Genomic DNA, 20,029 nt, shown 5'->3' on the forward strand with positions numbered 1-20,029 from the left:
AAGGGTGAAAGTGCAATGAAAGCAGCATTTGACTCTGCTCCACAGACACCATAACACCTCTTCTACCCCAAACCTGCAGACCTTCTTCTAAGTATGTCAGAGTTTCTTCAGAACTCCCCAAACACTAATCTCCAGTTGTCTCCAATCATGATACTCTGCTCCACTGAGCCTCCATTCTCCACCCTATATCTTGGAATGTTGTACAGAGAAGGAGGACTGGATTTATGCCAGGACCAAGGCCAGCTCTGAGAACCATCATAGTAGGATAGGGCCAGGTTTACAGTCCTGGAAACTATTCTCCCCTTGGAATCAGTTCTGAGGGTAAGATATCCCTGGTCCTAGGTTCCAGGGCTGAACTCAAGGAAGGAAAAAGGAGCAGGTATTTACTTTGGCTTACTAAGCAAGATCGAACCCCTCAGAGCTCATGAGGTTGAGGATACAAACCCTGCTGTGAGATGCAATGGTTAGGGTGTATATATGTGTCTATGAAAATATGTGCATACGTACAGCAGTGTGATGCATAAGCTTGCTGTTCTGTGGCACAATGATTCTTCATTCATCAGTACTCCCATCTCTTTGAAGCCAACCCACCAGCCTGTGCCCCTTGCCCCTGTAACCCAGAATTCAGACAGAGTTTATCCTGGCTCACATTGGCTTTGGTTTTTTCCATCAACCCCATAAACGCTTAGTGAGGAAGCAAATACTTTATTGAAGTGCTGTTTGCAGGGTACACTTGTGAACCTCCCATGTGGAGAAGCATTTAAGAGACACCTTGGAACAAGAGGGCTATAAGCGTGATTTTGTGTGTTCACAAGTGTGTGCAGACCCACAGAGGGCATCTGTGTGTATTGATGTGTGACTCTCAGTATATGTGTGTTTATGAGGTGTGTGACTGAATGTATATATATGGTGTGGGTATAAGACTTATGGAGGTGAGAAAGATGTATGTTCTGAGAAGGGGAACTCTAGAGCATTTTATATGGATTTCACAGTCTCCTGGTCAGTGTGCATATGTGCAAATAGGTATGTGTGCATGCGTGTGTGTGTGTAGTGCTGGTGAGCAGAGGTTGAATGTACACTACACCCTTGCATCTCTAGATGGTACATCTACAGAGCCAGTTCACTCCCATCTCTGTAATCCAGCAGACAGGATGGCAGAGTTTCTGCAGGCAGATTTCCCCACAACTCTGGACTCACTTGGTGGTGGGAGTCCTGGGGATGGACATGGGGTCACTCTAGGCCTGGAGGTCCCTCCCGGCCAGCTCTGCCCTCTCCATCTTTGGACGTTCCCTCCCCAGTTTCACCCTCGTCATCAGCCTCGATGAGTTCCTCAGGCATTGGCCACTCCCGGGTCTGCCACTCCAGCCGCTCGATGCGATAGGCGATCTTGAGTGCACTGGACTCCAGCTCAGCCAGGAGTCGAGCAAACTTGGTTTGCAGATCATCGAGTTGCTGGTCGAGGCCTTGCAGCCGGGCCTCCGTGGCCTCCTGTAGGGCGATCTCGGCTGCCTCTGCATTTACATCCAACTTGTTCATTTTGAGCAGGATCTCACGGCCCTTTTCCTCCATGACGGCCTGGGCCTGCGGGTACTCGCTCAGCACTTCCCGCAGGTCCTCCTTGCTCAGGCAGAACAGGTCCGAATAACCTAGACTCTTGATGTTGGCTGTACGGCGATTCCCAGACATGTTCCCTGTGGCCCAGGAGCAGACAAGTGGGAGGACAGTTAGTCAGAGTGGGTGTGAGGAGGTATTTCCCGCCTGAACCAGGACTCCCCCCCCCCCTCCACATTTGTGCTTCTGAGCCTCTCTTTCTGCCTCATTAATTCTTTCATTCTGTAATGTACTGGGTGGGGACTAGGCCCTGTGCTGAGTGGGTATCAGTGACCTGCCTCCAAGAGTTCAGTCTAGAGGAAATAGACATTTGATGGAACAGTTACCTAACAGCACAGTCAATGCAGTGCAGAGGAGCATCTGGTACTGTGGGAAGACAGGCAAAGAGCCCCAAACAAGCTTTAAGGCAGAGAATTAAGGGAAGCCTGGAGGAACTGATGCCTAGACTGAGTGGGAGGTAACTAGTGGAGGAGGGGAGGGCAACTAGGCAGGGGAGGAGCATGAGCAGAGGGATGGAGGTAGGAAAGAGCCGGGAGGTTACCGAATACAGCAGGCAGGGCAGAGAGGCCCAGCGCAGCCTGTGAGGAGACTGGGAGAGAGGGACAGAGCCAGGTCAAGGCCCATAGCCCTGGCAAGGAGTCTAGACCTTACGCTAAAGGACAGAAACTATTGAACTATTTTTAACAGGGGAACTGTATGGTATCATTTGCATTTTAGAAAGATAATGGTGGGTGGCTGGTGGGAAGATAGGTTCTGAATGCTGCGAAGTCTCCGAGCTAGAAGGAACTTAGAAAGGGCAAGGGAGCTACCATTTGTTGAACTCTTGCCATGTACCGGGCACTGCACTGGGTGCCTCACTTATACAGCTCATTTAATTCTCACAAATAACTCTATGGGTTTTGAATATCACCCCTCTTGGGTAGGTGAGGAAACTGAGGCCTAAAAGAGGGAAGTGATTTGTCCAAAGTCAGGTAGATAGTGGCCAACTGCATACCAGACACGGCGCTTGAGGGGGTCCTTGGATGACAAGTGTGAGACCTTTAAGACAACTGGAGAGTGGGATCCCCAGGCTGAGAGCACATTCTAGTCTTAGTCAGTGACAGCGTGCTTAACCCTTTTAAGTTTTTCCCATCTCCTGTGGCCTTGGTGTCTTTACCTGTGCTGTCCTCCTTCACAGGCTGATAAGAAGAATAAATGAGCCAGTGTACAGTATCTGGCCTGGACTGGAGTTGATGGAGTAAATAGGAGTTCATTCCTTCTACCTTCCTTTCCATTTGGCTATGAGGAAGTTGTTTCTCATATTGACTTCAAGCATGTATACTTATCACCCAGGTCACCTTGGACAAGTTCCCCAAACTCTCTGTGCTCCAGTTTCCTTACCTTTAAACTGTGAATAATAGTACCTACTTTACAGAACTGCTGTGAGAATTAAATGAATTGGTACACGTGAAGAACTTTGAACAGGGCATGTAGTAAGCATGTAGAAAGGATTAGCCTTTATTATTACTAATTGTTATTATCTCTGCACTTTCCACTGATCTGTGGGTGCTTTGGGTGAATACTCACAGAGCAAGTCTCTCTTCCAAGGACCCAACCTTCTCATGGACGTTGACTCAGCCTCTTCTTAGGGAAGAGACTCTCTGTGTCCTGATTCTCTCTTGAGCCCTCTAGTGACTCAGGCAAGGGCCAGCTGTCCTTAATCTGTGGGCCCTGAAGTACCATCTGGTCTCAGCACAGGGTTCTGCTGTCCCCATTCCTCTCCCCTAGCCCGGTCCGCAGAACAAATGCTGAGGTGCCCACCTTTGATGTTGATGATGCTGATCTCCCCAAAGTAGAGCCCTGCACCAAGCACAGCATACTGGGTGACACCATCATCGGCCACCACGGCCAGCTGACCCTCTCGGATGATGTACATCTCTCGGCCAATATCCCCTTTGCGGCAGACATATTCACCCGGTGAGTAGGTCTGGGGCTGCAGCTTCAGCACCAGCTCCTCCAGCAGGCTGGCCTCACAGTTTTGGAAGATCTGTACCCGGCTCAGGGTAGGCAGGTGCACAGACACGGCCACTTCTGCCCGCAACCGCTCGGGCAAGTGCTGTAAGATGGCTACCTCATTGGTCATCTTCTTGTTGATCTGCAGGTGCTGGTACCTGGGGGGAATGGTAGCGGCAATCCTCACCAGCCCCCTACATGCCTCCCTCTACATTTTCCATCAGGGTTCTCAGCTCAGCTTCAGTCAAGAACCCAACCACACTGAGCTCTCACAAGGGTCATGGGAATATTTGACAGTTGGTTGATAAATATCTTTAGTCCACTATCTCCTGGTCACAGACATATTTTGACTTCTTCTCTCCCATCCAGGGCCTGGAAGCCTTCACACAGTGGACAGACCCTTAATTCCTGTCAGGCTCTACCCACTCACCATTCCATAATGTCTTGTACCATTCCACTAAAAATATCTACTTCAGTCACCAAGCCCCATCTTCTTTAGAGGTCTTATGTTCTAGGTCCCTAACTTGGCGACACTTCCCTTTGTTCACCCTACAGTACGGACTCCATGACATGGTTGACCATCTTGTTGGTCATCCCCTGAGGAGTATTGCTCTTACCTCTTACACCTTCCAGGACCTTCTGAGTCCTACCAGGTGGTGGCAGTTCCCATTCCCTGGGTTCTGGGTTAGCTTTCCTTGTGTTTGAGTTCATCTCCCTGTCAGTATCTTACCCAACCTCTCCTCTTAAGTCCATACCCAATTAATGGAGGACATCATTTTCCAAGTTCCACCCAGTGAACCCTCCAATGAATACCAAATCCTGAGTGCCCTGCCTGACCCACCAGGCAGTAAGAACCCAGCTACCTTCCTCCGAGTCTATCCCATATACCTCTCCCTGCTCTGGTCTGGAACCCCAGCATCCTCACCAGTCAATGACTCGCCGCTCCAGCCGGTGGTTGACATGATGCAGCTTCATGTACTTCTTCACCAGTGCGTGGTCTGGGTAGAAGGCTGCATCTGCTGTGTTCATGTTGTAGATGACAGAGCTCATGCTACCCATGATGGTGGCGAAACCCATGACGGCCAGCAGGAAGTCGCCCACCATGAAGAGGTACTCCTCCTCCCGGGCTGGCGGCGGCGTGTCGCCCACGGTGGTCAGGATCAGTGTAGAAAAGTAAAAGCTGTAGAGGTACTGGCGCCGCAGCCGCTCAAAGCCGGGCTGCGCGGGGTCGGGGTACACCCAGATGTCACGCCCGAAGCCCAGGTACCGGGACAGAGCAAAGTAGAGGCAGCTGTTCCAATGGATGACCACAAAAATGTAAAGCATCAGCTTGGTGATGCGGAAGGCGTTCGGGTAAGCTGTGCGGGTCTCCGTGCGGTCAAATGCCTCAAAGAGGCGGGGCACTCGCAGAAAGCGGTTTAGTCTCAGCGTGGGTGTGTGTGGACCCAGACTCACATAGGCAACATCCGTGGGCAACAGGGAAACTAGGTCCAAGAAGAAGCTCCGGGTGCGAACGTAGCGACTCGAGATCCTACCTTTGTCTACCACCAGGATGCCCTGTTCCAAGAATCCTGGTGGGGGAAGGTGGCTCAGCCGTGGGTGGGGTCAGGTATGGGGCAGAGTCGGGGCACCTTCCTGCTCCAGTAATGAGGTTGAGGGTGGGTAGGCCAGGGCAGCACAGGGAGACAGTTACAGGGACAGGATGGGGTTGGGCCTAACCCTGCTCCGGGGTTTCTGGGGTGAGCATTCGGGTATTGTAAACATAGAGACGTGACAGTGCTATGAAGGAGGGGGCCACTTTCTTGTTACTAAGAGGCTCTCCTTAGGAAGGGAATGTGGAAGGAAGGTCAGTCCTGAGACTCACTGACCAGTGTGGAAGCGCACCACGATGTCCAGGAGGTAGAACAGGTCACTTGTGTAGTCCAGCACTAACCAGGCCACCAGATAACCGTGCTGCAAGTCGGGGAAGCAGGCTCTGTGTGGTAGGGACAGAAGGGATTGGCTTAAGGGATCCCTCTGTGTGTGAGGTATTGTCCCCAAGCGGCTGAGCACTAAACCTGGGCCCTTGCATTGGCACCGCCCCCACACCAGCCCTGAGCAAGGGCCCGCCCTCTTCCTGGGCCTCACTCTTTATCGCTGGTCTCTGCTTAGGGCCCTTCCCATAGCACCAAACCTGCACACGATGACGATGAGGTTATACATTACTGGGAAGACCATTGTGTTCAGCCACCAGTAGTAGTAATCCCCAGATGGGTCCAGGACCAGCAGAGACTTCCTGTGGGTAAGAGAAGTCGGGTTTCATTTATCCATGGTTCGCTGTTCCCCTTGCCACCCAGGGCAGCAAGGAGGGATCAGGCTCCATCTGGTGAGGCAGACAGATAGACACTGGGGACCGGGATCTCTCACCTGGCCTTGGTTAGGACAGGAGGGCTGGACTCTGTCGTCTTCACTTTGCTGTCCTGGCTCATGGTTCTGTGGCTTGCTGCCTGGGTATGAGATATCCAGGGCCTCTGCCTGCAGGTGGTTTCAGAAAGTGGGGGCTAGGATCTGCCTGTCCGAAAGAAGCTGCCCTTGGTCTCCAGTTGTGATTCCTCCCTCTTTGGCTTCTGAAGCTCTTAGCAACGCCACCAGAGCCAGCCGCTACCAAAGGGGTGGAAGCCGTGTGGCTCTGGCGCTCCGCCCTGTCTCCTAGGGCCCGGGTTTACACCTGCCCAACTAAACATCTCTAATGAGGTCCTTGGAGATGGTGGGAGGGTATGCCTCAGAGGTAAGGCCAAACCCTGTCTCCTCCACCTTCCTCAAAGCTGAACTACGTAAGGGCTTTCTAGTGCGGAGACTTGGTTGCCTGTGTAGGTTTAGGAATTCATTCTATTTTACCTTGTGCAAGGTCCCAGCTCATTTTTTATTCTCTTAACAGCTATGTACTGTCAGGTGTGTCAGGTGTCAGGTGCTGAACTAGTCTCCAGGGACAGAGAATGCCTGTCATATCAATGTGAGCTCTGGTTCCATTACTTGGACCCTTGTCTACGTCCTTCCTGCTGCATGAGTGTGATGGGGGCCATCTTGTGGCATTTTGGTCCTCATCCCCCTCCTGTTACCTCTTGTGCCTGATCTCACCAGTTATTTCCTGTGTTTTCTAAATCCTTAACCTCTTTCAGTTTTCCCTTTCTGTGAACATGTTTAAACCTCCCATACCAGAAAAAAATTAAAAAAATCCTAAAAATTCTCCCTCACCTTGATGTCCCTTTCACTAATATCATCTTTCTCAGTCAAAAAATCATAATCAAAACACCTGCTATGTGCCAGGTCAAAATTATGCAAAGTATTGGGGATAAAAGATGAATGAAACACATTCCTTGTCCTCCATAAACTTGAAGTCTAGTAGAGGGAAGCATCAGGTAGATAGGCAATTATATGTTAGTCTGATGAGTACTCAATTAGGTGGGTACACAGAGAGTTATTACAGTGCATAGGAAAGGTCCCAATTGAGACTGGGTTCTGTAGGATGAATAGGAGTTAGTTAAGTGTAGAGATGGAAGAGTGAAGAGGGCTACAGGCAAAGTGCAAAGAGCATGGAAAGGCACAGAGATTTCAAAACGCATAGGTGACTAGGGGAACATTGATTGGTTTTTGTAGAGAATCTGAGAGGCTAGTGGTGAAAGATGAGGCTGAATGGTTGACAGATGACAGCTCAGGGAGAGCTTTGTCAGCCATGTTATAAAGCTAGCAGCTTATCTAAAGACAATGGAGAATGCATGAAATGTTTTGCACAGGTAAGTGATATGGCTAGATTTGTGTTTTCAGAGAGTGTCTTGGAAAAAATATCTGTGATCTACAATAGTGTATTTTATTTTCTTGAAATCTGCTTTTCCCATGACTTGTATTGATACCATAATTTCTTGGTTTTCTGTTTATTTCTTCTTAATCTCTTTCATAAGCCCCTCTGCCTATCCCTCCTGTTTTGGTGAGCTTTTCCTGGACTCTGGTGGGCTGTCTTTCTATCCTCCCAACTCTCTCTGGTCAATCTGGGTCACCCTCAGAATCTCCTTTCCCATCTAATGACTCCCAGTAACTCTCTTTGAGCTCCAGACCTATCTATACCACTAAGTGTTCACAGGATGTCCCCACTCAGATATTGCACAGTCACCTGTAGCCCATTTGGTCCTTTAACTGAGCTCATTATCTTCCCTATCTGCTCTTTCTCTTATGATCCCCATCACTGGCCTTTCAGCCAGAACACTTAGCACCAGTATTGTTACTATTACAATTGTATAATATTGTGACAGTTTTAAAAAATGTTCAAAAATTCTTTGATACTCCTTCCTTGTGACTGTTTCAGTCAATAGAGTAAAGCAGGAGTGACGTTGTGTGGTTTCTGAGACTAGATCATAAAAGGCCAAGCAGCTTCCTTCTGGTTTTCTTAGAACACTCACTGTCCAGAAGCTCTCTCAGGATGCTGCCTCTTACAAACTGGCTGCCATGTTGTGAGAAGCTCAAGCCACAGGAACAGTCATGTGCCTGTACTTTGACAGTTCCAGCTGAGCTCAGCCTTCAAGTTATCCCAGTTGTCTCAGGCATCAGACATGTGAGTGAAGAAGCCTCCAGATGATTTCAGTCACCCTCAGGCGTTTGAATTTTCTAGATGAGGTCCCAGACATGAGGGAACAGAGATAAGCCATTCTGCCCTGTCTTATTCGAATTCCAAGAATCTGTGAGCATAATAAAATGATCGTTGTTTTACCCTACTAAGTTTGGGATGATTTGTTATGCAGCATAGTAACCAGAGGACTTTCCTGGTGGCTCAGCAGCAAAGAATCCACCTGTAGTGCAGGAGTCCCAGGAGATGAGGGTTTGATCCCTGGGTCAGGAAGATCCCCTAGAGGAGGGCATGGCAACCCACTCCAGTGTTCTTGCCTGTAGAATCCCATGGACAAAGGAGCCTTGTGGGCTACAGTCTATAGTATTGCAAAGAGTCAGACATGACTGAAGTGACTTATCATGCACTCAGAGCATAGTAACTAGACCATACATATAGAAAAGTACATATTTCCTAAGTACACAGCTTGATGAATTCCATAGAGTGAACACAGTCATGTAACGGGCACTCACATCAAGAGCTCCACTCTGCCCTCTTCTAGGCAGCGCTTCTCCAAGGGTGATCACTAACCTGACTCTTAATCCTATCCTTTAGTTTTGCCTGTGCTTGAATTTGCTTCCCAGGAGGCTCAGTGGTAAGGAATCTGCCTGCCAATGCAGGAGACGTGTATTGGATCCATGGGTTGGGAAGATCCCCTGGAGAAGGAAATGGCAAACCACTCCAGTTTTTAATATTTCCTCTTACTTTCTCTCATATTCATCCAGTCATCAAGCCCTGGTGACCTAATAACCACGTGTCCACTTCTCTACATCCTTACTATTCCAATTTGGATCTTATCAATCTGATCATAACATTTTTTATAGTTCTCTATTATCCCAAGGATGAAAATCTAAACTCCTTAACATGGCCTACAAAGCTTTGTCCATGTCTTCGACCTCATCTCACAGTGTTTCCTCTGCATGTTCCCTAGGCTCCAGACAAGCTGTACTAATGATAGTTTTCAGAATACCTCCCACATGTTGTCCATTCTTTCTTGCCTTGTTATGTGCTGATCCTTTCCGCTGAAACTCCCATTACTTTTTCTTTTTAAACACTTTTTCTTTTGAACTAATTTTAGGCTTACAAAAAAGTTGCAAAAATAGGACAGAAAGTCCTTGTAAACTCCTTACTCGTGTTCCTCTGTTATCATCTTAACTAGAGCACAGTGATCAAATCCAGGGAATTAATATCGATGCAATACTTGCAACTAAACTGCAGACCTTATCTGAAACTTTCATTTCTCAATCTTACTCTTGCTTGTTTCTAAAGACTGCTCAGACATCATCTTCTCCTAGACAGCTTTCCTAGGCCCCTTCGCTCTTCTTTCCCCTCATTCTCTAAGCACGCATAACACTTGTTGCGTGTGAGGAGTGCTGCTCTTCGATGTGTGTTGTTGTTGTGTGAGGAGTACTGCTCCTCGACGGCAATTACACTACGTTGCAATTGTCTATAAAGGCTGAGATCCTGAAGGGCAGAGACTGGTTATAATTGATCTGGAATTCTGCCTGACAAGGAGGCGCTTACTCCATGTTCCTTGAGAGACTGAAAACGATAGTGCCCCAAGTATCACAAGGCAGCAGGTGTTGGCGAGCCAACGAAGGCCGGTCATCGCCTGGGTCCTATCCAAGCCGTTCCCGCAGGTGGTGCAAGAAATGAGCTAGACCACTCGCTGTCTGCCTTCTCTAAGGCTTTGCTTTTCCGCAGGTCCAGCTCACCTGCTAACTCCTCCCCTTAGACCTACCCCCCAGTGTTAGCTCCACCCCCTCCACGCCCCCTCTTCCTCTGTAAGCTCCTTTAGGACCCGTGACCCCGCCCCTACCACGTTAGTCACTCTTTCATCCGGATCTCTGTCCTAAGCCCCGCCCTCCAGCCTTTCCCTGCCTCTTTTAGTCACGTCGCTCTTTAGGTCCCGCCTTCTGCCCTCTGGTTTGACCTTTCCTCCTCAGACTCCGCCCCCACCCCGCGGGCGTCCTCCTCCCCAGAGGTCTTCCCCTGTGACACGCGGGAGTCCTTCAGAAGGGCGGGGTTTGCAAGTGCGAGGGGGCGGAACCTGGGGGGAAAAGGCGGTATTCCTTGCTCGGAATGCCGTCGGCGACCCCGCCCCTGCGCTCGGCCGTTGCCAGGAAACAAGGATCGACGCTCTGGCTTTGGCCCGGTTCAGCCAATGAGCTGGCACGCCGCTGCCCAGCGGTGCGTCGCTGGGCGGTTACGTGTGGTGCGCGGGGGCGCGAGTTGCGTGTGGCGCGGGGCGGGGCGCGGCTGGTGCGCCTGAGGAGCGATGGCGGCCTGAACTCACCTAGCACCGCGGTGGAGATCGGGCCTGGTCAGGGTCGGGGTTCTGTGAGTGAACACTAAGTAAGGGCCAGAGGGCCCGGAGAGGCGCGAGAGGGGATGAGGGACTGGGGAATGATGGCACCGGGTTTGGTGACTGCCCTCGTTGTGAGGGGACAGGGTGAGGGGCTGGAATGTGGTGAGGGGTTCGGGTGTGAGTGTCTAAGGTAGGGGAACAAGATTAGAGCCTCGGGTGAGTGGGCAAGTAAGGAGCTGGGTTGTATGAAGGGCAGGGATGCTTTCTGCGGGGCCAAGTGAAAGGGACTTGTGAACACGGTTTAGTGAGGAGCTGGGGCTCCTGTGGGCAGGAGTGAGGGACAGCCCTGGGACCAGAGTGAGGAGGGGTTGAGGCCTGTGCTGGGAGGGAGAATAGACAGGGCTAAGGCGGGAACGTGCGGACAGCTGGTGAATCAGGAGGGAGCTGAGGGCAGGGCATGGAGGGAGGAACGAGGATTGTGAGACCTAGGTAAAGATGAGAGGTCGGTTCTGAATGGAGTGTCCTGCTCAGTGAGAGCAATAGTTTTAGGTTGGGTAGGATAGCTTGGGTGGAAATGTTGTGCACTTCTCTCCTCTGCTTCATAGGCTCTACATATTTTGGAGGATTGAAACACGAAGGTGTCATGGACAATAGTAACAATGGTAATGAAAATCATTTTTGAAACTGACTCTTTAACAGAGTCATAATTGGAATTCCTCGTTTCCTCAAGTTATTCCTTGGGACTGCAGACTTGGTGATGTTCCCTCTCACAGAGGTTTTTTTTGGCTATGACTGCCTATGTTTGTTTCCTCTTCACCTGATTCTGGGAAACCTTACTCCACTGCTGCTCCTTATCTGTGCTGTGCTGTGGGGCTTTGACGGTTGCCTTCTATATTGGACTAGCTGCTTAAAGTTGCTAATTCTACTTTCATGAAAATAATATGGCTTGTTACATACAACACTGTATTTAGACTTCCAAACAGGATGACTTACAGTTAAATTAAAACTAATTTATGTACAATAAACTACTCATATTTAAAATGTACATGTTTGATGAGTTCTGACATATGTTTACATCTGTGAAACCATCACCATTTTCAAGATACTGAACATTTCTACCACCCTCAAAAGTTTTTCTCTTATCCCTTTGAAATCATTCATCCCTTCACGACATGTTAATTGGTTCACTTTATTAGCATTTTACGGGTCCCATGTTCCCTGCCAACCCACATGCACATGGAAAATTTGAATGTTCTAGAAAGCTGGGTTAGCAGTCAGATAATTGCCCCTTCCACACTATTAAAATTGCTTCTCTACTGACAGTCTGCCACAGAGCAGATACCTTCCCCAACCTCAGGAAGAGGTACACCTTCCCTATACAGACCATTCTCTGAGAATTAGGAGCAGCCCAAGTCCCCATTCTATTCAAGAATCTGAGCCTCAGAAACAACCGTTGTGTGGTATGTTTTCATTGCTTCTCTCTGAAGACCTAGCAGATTTTCATGGTAGTGGAACCCTTGGCAATCCTACCTAGACAGAACCCTATAAAACTTACATGTATAATGAAAGAGTTTTAGGGCAGTGATTCATAAACGTTGGGTCAAAAACAGTGCCAGTCCATAGTAAAGTTTTCAACTATTCAAGGTGGAAGGAGAGAAAGAAAACATATAGAACATGAGTTTTCCATAAAGATAAATTTATTCTTAGAGTATCATTCCTATCCTTCTGGTGTTAAAGTGCTCTCTCACTGATGAAGTAATGGTGACAGTAAGTGATGGGTTTAAAAAAAACTGATTTATTTGTCGAAATAAAAAGTAATCCTATTTTTAAAACTTTAAAATCTATTTCTACTGGTTCATGAAAATCAGAAATTTAGAGGATGATGGTGTGGCTGCTGTATTATGTTGTGGAAGCATGCTGCACATGCTTCCTCAGAATTACTGTCTGACATGGGTTGCATAGTGATCTCAGGTTTTGCTGGAATTATATAGATTCCCTGTGAAGTATGTAAGGGCAGAAATGCTTATTTTATAGATGGAGAATCAAACTGGGGAGCCAGAGATCACAATGATAAAGTGGCAAAGTCTGGGCTCCATATTTGGTCTCATGAGAGTGACTTGGGGTGGAAAAAAGTTTGTAACATAGAGTGAAGATGATGTGGAATAAAAAGCATGTGATTTATAAGAAGGGTTGTGATGACATGGAGGACATTATACTGGCAAAACTTTTTTTTTTATGATTTGTATTTGTTCTGTTTCCAAAAGAGGTTAAAGAGACTTTGAGGGTGACATAGGTTTGAAGGTTTTGTTTAATAATGTGGCAAAAACAGGAACAGTTGTCCATAATACCTGGGTCACATTGGTCAATGTAGTCATATGTCAGAGGGTTGTTAGGGACTGTGCATTCTTGATTGTTCTGGAGAAGGCACTAGGTTGTTAAGCTTACTGTTCGCTATACTGAATCTTTGTTGAATTATAGTGCTTTAAGTGTAATGGATTTTGCTTTATGATATATAGCTGAGGGATAAATCTGAGAAAATGAAACATAGATGAGGATGATGATGTAGAGATAGAAACATGTTTGGAGTGCTGTGTGTAACCATTTATTCCACCTCTGCTGTGTGCCAGCACTCTGCTAAGTGCTGGGAGGATAAATTTATTCATTTATGAATTAATTCATTTATTCATTCAGCAGATACTTCAGCATATAGTCTGCCCTTGTGATGCTCACATTTTGAGATAACAAGATGTCAATAAATAAGACGTGGTCCTCTGAAGTCTCAAGGAATTTTCAATCCGGTTGGGAGAGGTGGACACATGAAAAGATAATTTCAGTTTAGAGAGAGAATGTGAAATGTAAAAATATATCATAATTAGATGATTACTTCTCTGTATCTAATCTTAGTCTCTCTCTATGTTCCGGTCATATTTACTCAGTGATCTCCTGTATATCTTCATAGGTATCATAGTTAACATGTTCAAAACAGGACTCATTGTCTTGGCTTTGAATGTCTGCTTTTGTACCATATGGTATATAGCAATCCAGGCAAGGACTTCAGTGTCATCTTCCATCTTTCTGCTCCTTCACCCCCTCTATGTAGTCAATCACTAAAATCTTAATACATTTCCTTTTATATTATCTCTGTTTTCTTCATCTCCTCTGTTATATCTTCACAGTTAAGGCTTTAGTTTACTTTCTTCTCATCTCTTATCTGGACTTTTTCCCCCTCATAGTCTCCTGCCTTCAGACCTTTCTTTGGTCATGTATTATTGGCTTTTAACTTTTTATTATTTTTTATTTATTTTTTTACTGGAGTATAGTTGCTTTACACTGCTGTGTCAGTTTCTCCTGTACAGCAAAATGAATCAGCCATACATATACCCCCTCTTTTTTGAATTTCCTTCCCATTTAGGTCACCATAGAGCAGTAAGGAGAGTTCCCTGTGCCATACAGTAGATTCTCATTAGTTATCTCTTTTATACATAGTAGTGTATATATCAGACTTGCTCTTTTCTAATCCATCCCTGGAATGATCTTTCTAAAAATACAAATTTTATCATGGAGCTCTTATGCTTAAAAATTTTGGCTCTTTGTCTTCTGTAGGATAACATCCAAATTCCTTAATATGGCATCATTTGGCCTCGACTCATGTCTAGCCTCATCTCCTGCCACTCTCTACTCTGTGTTCTAGCTTGAATAAATTGTTCACAGTTTCCTAACAAACATGTTACTTTTTTGAGCCTTGAAATCTTTGTAATTGCTCCTTTCTCATCTAGGAATGCCTTTTCTTCTCTGCCCAGTGAACTTTCCTCATCCATTAGGATCTGGTTCAGTTGTACCTCCTCTTTGACTTCTTTGTCACCCTCTCCCACAAAGAGGGTGGAGAAAGCCATGTGCAACATGGGATTTACTTTGGTAAGGGGAGTCAACATGTGATAGAGTTCACGTTGTGAGTTATGAGGGCTCTGCTGGAGTCAGGGGGGGAGATGCCTGCAAGAAGCAGAGGTGGTACTGGGGAGAGGAGGAGTGAGGTGGGACCGTACACTGATATCCCACTTGTTTTATAGGGATAGACAAGCAGAGAGGATATGTGTAATCTGAGCTCTAGATTGCAGGCTCTTACAAGGTGGGGTTTGTTTGTTTTTTCCTTTTGTATTCCTATGAGGTTTTAATCAGATCTTCCCACTTTAAGCATCTAGGGTAATAGCACATTGCTGCCTCTTAGGTCAGTAAGAGGCAGAGCCTAGGAAGAGCCGTTGTAAGGGGATGAGAAACCTTAGAACTTCACTGACCTATTCTTAGAAGGTTGTTTGGTCTCTCTCTGTCAGCTGTAGGTGTTACAGGTGTATCCCTGCCCCCAGCTCTCTCCCTCTCTTTGCCTCTCCCAGGGCAAAGGTTCATAAGTGAGGCTGAGCCACTTCCTGCCTTGTTCCTGCTGTTGGTGGACACCCTTGCTGAGTGTGCCTGTAAGTCTGAATTTGGGGCCCTATGGTGAGTGCTTGGCCCTGGCCATTTGGGAGGTCTGAAAGATCAGCTCCTTTTTTCCCTGTGACTGAGCTTGTAGATGAATTTGGGAAGAGAGGTCTCCATTTCTGTAGACTTTGCTATGGGAGGAAAGGGCACAGTCATAGGGTATTGTTACACAGAGAATGTACGTAGAGAATGATTCCGTTCTCTTCTTTGTCTTGTTCTGAACTTTTCAGGGTTAATGGAGTGAGGGAGTCTTATATAGGTGACAGGAACACTGAACTAGGGCTTTCTTTTAGGGTTTTGAAGTAAGTGAAGAGGGTCCAGGTTAAGTGTTAGCTTTTGAGTTCTGAGACACTGATTTCAGTGTGGTTCTTCTCTTTGAGGTCTTTGAAAATAAATGGGAGTGGGTGGGGAGGGGAAGTCCTGGAGACCAGTTCCCCTTGGGTCCGTGAGTAGTGCCCTATGTTAGTTAAGCAGTGGAGCAGAAGTGGTGCCCGGTACATCAGAAGGTAGAAGCTGTCAGTCTTTGGAATTAGGTTCTGAAAGCTGGAGGTGAAGCAAACCTTACTTTGCTGAGACTGGTTGCTTGGCCCTTCTTCAGCTCCCCTGGAGATTGAGTGTGAGAAGGTGAGGATGGAAGTGTCAGAGTAGGTTAGATCTCTCCTTTCTGTCAGAGATGAGGGCATCTTGGTCAGACAGGATCAGGAGACGGAAGTGGGAAGGAAAGTGTCATGTATAGAGCACCTGGACTTCTACATAGGTTATCTTATTTAACTCTTAAAACAATAACAATACATATTTCATCAGGAATTTGTAGATGAGGAAACAGGCTCTGATGTGTGATTTATTTAAGGTCGTGCAGTGGGAAAATGGTTGAGATTCAAACCTTTGTTTGAGGGACTCCAGAGTTCATGCTTTATTTACTACTTTGTGTTATTCTTGTTGGACCTTAAGGACCTCTATTCGTTTTCAGCCCTCAGATGAGGTATAGCTGAGGAAACATTCTGTAACCAGTAATACTGTTGTATCAGTCAGGGTCCTTGAAAGTAGCAGATGGCACAAATTAGGTTTGGAAAGAATTTAATGGTAAATGGGCTGTCATCTCTGACAGAAAGGAGAGACCTAACCTACTCTGACACTTCCATCCTCACCACCTCACACTCAGTCCCCAGGGGAGCTGAAGAAGGGCCAAGCAACTAGTCTCAGCAAAGTAAGGTTTTAATGTGTCCAAAACTAAATTGCCTCCAGCTTCCAAAACCTAATTCCAAAGACTAGCAAACAGCTTGTGAATATATACAAAGGCATGCGCAGAGTTTGAGGAAACCGACAAAGGATGATGCAGCATCCCAGGGCTAAGAACTTGACAAGTGACAGGTCTAGGAACAGGGGAGGTTTCTTCCCAGTAATTGCACCTGCTGGCTTTGCCTTCTCCAACCCATGACTACTTGGGATCTTAAATACTAGGACAGATGCGTAAGTACTTTTTCTAGTGCATCCGTGCTGGTGATCCATAGTCAGTGTGGTTGTGTTTGATGGTTTATAGGAAACCATGTGTGGAAGACTGAGCATCTATTCTGTGGCACTTCCATTTTCTCCCCTCTGCTCTCTCCCTCACCCCGACTCTTTTGGGTGAGCAAGGGAGGGAAGAGTAGTTGGGTAGGGGATGGTATTAGGTATTAACTTCCCTCTTTTAGTTTTCAGATTTACCTGAAGTGGCACCCATTCTTTATCTTTTACTGTTTTCTTCCTTTCTCAGAGAAAGTGGTGTGCTTCTTTTTCTCAGACTAGTATACTATACTTGTTTTTTTTGGTCAGTTATCTCCTTCTGATTTATCCACAAGCTGTTACTTTCTTCAGACTTCTTTTCCTCACTTGATAACTGCCCTTGAGGCTCCCCATCTGACCAGCTAAAATCAACTGACTATTTTTAGTTTTCATTATTTTATCTCTCTGTAGACTGTGCACCGGAGAAGGCAATGGCAACCCACTCCGGTACTCTTGCCTGGAGAATCTCAGGGACGGGGGAGCCTGGTGGGCTGCTGTCTATGGGGTCGCACAGAGTCAGACACGACTGAAGCGACTTAGCAGCAGCAGCAGCAGACTGGGCACTATGGACAACATCCAGTTTCCTAAAACTTCCTTTCCTTGATTTCTTGATTATGATTATTTCTTGGAATTCTCCTTCCATTTCTGGCTACCTTCACTAGTCTTTTTTAAAGACTCCTCCTTTGCTTTTTTAAATCTTGGTTTTCCCCAGGATGTCACCCTTGGCTCCTTTTGTGATTACTGATCTCTTTGGATGATTCCATCCCCTTACTTAGCTTCATCTACTACATATAAGCTGGTGACTCCTGGATTTATAGCTCTAGTCGTGATTTTACTCTTGAGCTTGAGTATAATTTCTACTTGCTTTCTGGATATCGTGGATATCTTATTGGTGTCTAAAAACTTAACATGTCCAAAACTCTACTCATTCTCTTCTAAAACAAGTTCCTTTGTTGCATGTTCCTAGTCTGTTAATGGAATTACCTTTTACTAAGACTCTTATCGGAGAAGACAATGGCACCCCACTCCAGTACTCTTGGCTGGGAAACCCCATGGATGGAGAAGCCTGGTAGGCTGCAGCCCATGGAGTTGCGAAGAGTCGGACACGACTGAGCGACTTCACTTTCACTTTTCACTTTCATGCACTGGAGGAGGAAATGGCAACCCACTCCAGTATTCTTGCCTGGAGAATCCCAGGGACAGAGGAGCCTGGTGGGCTGCCGTCTATGGGGTCTCACAGAGTTGGACACGACTGATACGACTTAGCAGCAGCAGCAGCAAGACTCTTATACTTCATATTAGCTTCTTCTGTCATCCTCTATTCATTTGGTAGATCTTATTACTTCTACTTCATGGTTAAGTTAAATCTGGAGGCTGATTATCTGCATTTGCATCCCATTCTTGCCACTTACTAACTGGGTAACTTTGGCTATTTAAACTTTCTAGGCTTTGATTTCCTTGTGTGTAAAATGGAGATAATAATATATCTATGGTTTTTATTAGGCTTAAATGAGCAATAACATGCAGTGCTTAGAATGGAGACTGAGCACATATAAGTGCTCAATATGTGCTAGCTATTATAATTTTTAAATTCAGCATCTTGTTCCACAAATGTTTTTGAATGGCAGTTACTATATTGGCATTGGACTTTCAAAGAAGATTGAATGATACGGTCTCTTGTCAAGGAGCTTGCTATTAGTGACAGAGATATTATAGGTGTAAACACTTTCATTATCACATGGGACATGCTGTGGAACATAGAGGTAAATCTCAGATTTACCTTTTCTAATTCTGCTCTTACCTTTTAGTTCATGCCATCCTTTTTTTAAATGGACTATTGAAACAGAGTCTTATAAATTTTCTACTGCCATTGGTCTCTCTCTACTCTACCTTGTACTGCTAGCTGACATATTTTTAAAGGCAAATTTGATCTTACCATTTTCTTGTTTAAAAATCTCCTTTATTTCAGGGTGTTCATAAGTAAAACTCCTCAGCATGATATTCAGTGATATTTATAACCTTCACCCATGTTTACCTTTTAACTTAACATTGTCCTCTCTTTTCTAAATAGTCTGTGTTTAAGCCACACCAAACATGCAACTGTTCTTTAAATTTACTATGTTCTTTCACAGTGCTGTATTTTTGTACATAATGTTTTTAATATGAAGAAGACTTTTTGCTCTGCTCTCTTTGTGACCAGTATCTCATTGTTAAAGTTTTACATCAGGTATCACGTCTTTTCTGGAATCCTCTTATAGTTTCCAGGCAGATTTAGTTTCTTTCCTTAGTGCCCCCATGACATTTTTTGTAAATACCTCTTTATAATATTTATTGAAGTTTTTATTTATGCTCCCCCGACTGTTTTTATCCATCTTTGTATTTCTAGTGCTTCCTTAGCACAGTGCCCCAGTACTGGTATGATGTACACTGAATTAATCAATGAGTGGGCCCTGCTTGCTCTTTAGGACTGACTCTTCCCATTGTGTCTTTTGGAAAAAAAAAGACTATCTTTTGTTCTCAAGAAAGTTTCCTTAAGCAAGCAGAGTTGCTGCCTTTTAGTTGTGAGCAGATAATGGTGAGAGATTGTGTATCTGGGTAGAAGGAGATGGTGGTTAATGTAACTGGAGGGCAAAGTGTGGGTCTGTTGGCAGGTCTCTGGGTTCCTTTAGGCCTTGTTGGATGACTGAACCATACCTTTCCTCTGAAGCTGTTGTTGTTTTTTTTTTCCTCTGAAGTTTTTATACTTAAGAGGTATTGTTGAGAGCCATTACTGCTGAGAGGGTGGTAGATGTGATGACGAAGGAACTGTGAGCCATGGCTGAGGCCCACAGATGTTTATCACGATTGTATGGTCACTCACCTACAGCCAGACATCCCGGAGTGTGAAGTCAAGTAGACCTTAGGAAGCACTACTATGAACAAAGCTAATGGAAGTGATGGAATTCCAGCTGAGCTATTTAAAATCCTGAAAGATGATGCTGTTAAAGTGTTGCACTCAGTATGCCAGCAGACTTGAAAAACTTGGCAGTGGCCATAGGACTGGAAAAGGTCAGTTTTCATTCCAATCCCAAAGAGAGGCAATGCCAAATTCAAACTACCATATACTGTACTCATTTCACATGCTAGCAAAGTAAATGCTCAAAATCCTTCAAGCTAGACTTCAACAGTACGTGAACTGAGAATTTCAGATGTATAAGCTGGATTTAGATAAGGCAGAGAAACCAAAGATCAAATCGTGAACATCTATTGGATCTTAGAAAAAGCAAGGGAATTCCAGAAAAATGTCTACTTCTGCTTCATTGACTATGCTGAAGCCTTTTATAGTGTGGATCACAACAAACTGGGAAATTCTTCAAGAGATGAGAATACCAGACCACTTTACCTGCCTCCTGAGACACTTGTATGCAGATCAAGAAGCAACAGTTAGAACCGGACATGGAACAATGTCCTTGTTCAAAAATGGAAAA

The 20,029-nt window shown here is 45.8% G+C and overlaps 2 protein-coding genes across 71 annotated transcripts in view; one reads left to right on the plus strand and one right to left on the minus strand.

The window, feature by feature from the left end:
* Positions 1-689: 689 nt before the first annotated feature.
* Positions 690-10,332, minus strand: CNGA4 (cyclic nucleotide gated channel subunit alpha 4). Of its 21 annotated transcripts, XM_081541035.1 has the most exons (10): positions 9,764-10,240; positions 8,771-8,895; positions 8,345-8,423; positions 8,037-8,241; positions 6,010-6,117; positions 5,777-5,878; positions 5,472-5,578; positions 4,529-5,174; positions 3,412-3,761; positions 690-1,691 (listed from the first exon to the last, which is right to left on the minus strand). In XM_081541035.1, exons 5-10 carry the CDS (start codon positions 6,069-6,071, stop codon positions 1,231-1,233), a joined length of 1,728 nt encoding a protein of 575 aa, XP_081397161.1. In that variant the 5' UTR covers positions 6,072-6,117; positions 8,037-8,241; positions 8,345-8,423; positions 8,771-8,895; positions 9,764-10,240; the 3' UTR covers positions 690-1,230. The 21 variants fall into 21 exon arrangements, with proteins under 21 accessions (XP_081397161.1, XP_081397163.1, XP_081397162.1 ...); XM_081541037.1 differs by lacking the exon at positions 8,345-8,423 and having other exon boundaries at positions 8,037-8,312; positions 10,173-10,240; XM_081541036.1 differs by lacking the exon at positions 8,345-8,423 and having other exon boundaries at positions 8,037-8,312; positions 10,121-10,240.
* Positions 8,031-20,029, plus strand: part of FHIP1B (FHF complex subunit HOOK interacting protein 1B) — a 45,049-nt gene continuing 33,050 nt past the window's right edge. For 19 of the 50 annotated variants that reach the window (XR_014068699.1, XR_014068700.1, XR_014068702.1 and 16 more), the window contains exon 1: positions 10,495-10,594. The gene's annotated coding sequence lies outside the window, so the exon portion shown is untranslated. Of the gene's footprint in view, positions 8,189-10,494; positions 10,595-11,152; positions 11,210-14,935; positions 15,014-15,239; positions 15,323-20,029 lie in introns of those variants that run through there. The other 31 variants (XR_014068701.1, XR_014068703.1, XM_081540994.1 and 28 more) reach the window with 5 other exon arrangements.

Source organism: Giraffa tippelskirchi, chromosome 11 (assembly GCF_054371585.1).
Source record: "Giraffa tippelskirchi isolate mGirTip1 chromosome 11, T2T-mGirTip1v1.2.pri, whole genome shotgun sequence".
In the NCBI taxonomy this organism is placed as follows: Eukaryota; Metazoa; Chordata; class Mammalia; order Artiodactyla; family Giraffidae; genus Giraffa; species Giraffa tippelskirchi.

Coding starts and splice junctions, on each gene's coding strand:
- CNGA4 (XM_081541018.1), bottom strand. CDS start 6,863: ATGATATTAGTGAAAGGGACATCAAG. Junction 5,879..6,009: donor CCTGTCCTAACCAAGGCCAG/GTGAGAGATCCC, acceptor TCTTACCCACAG/GAAGTCTCTGCTGGTCCTGG. Junction 1,692..3,411: donor CAGCATCATCAACATCAAAG/GTGGGCACCTCA, acceptor CCTGGGCCACAG/GGAACATGTCTGGGAATCGC.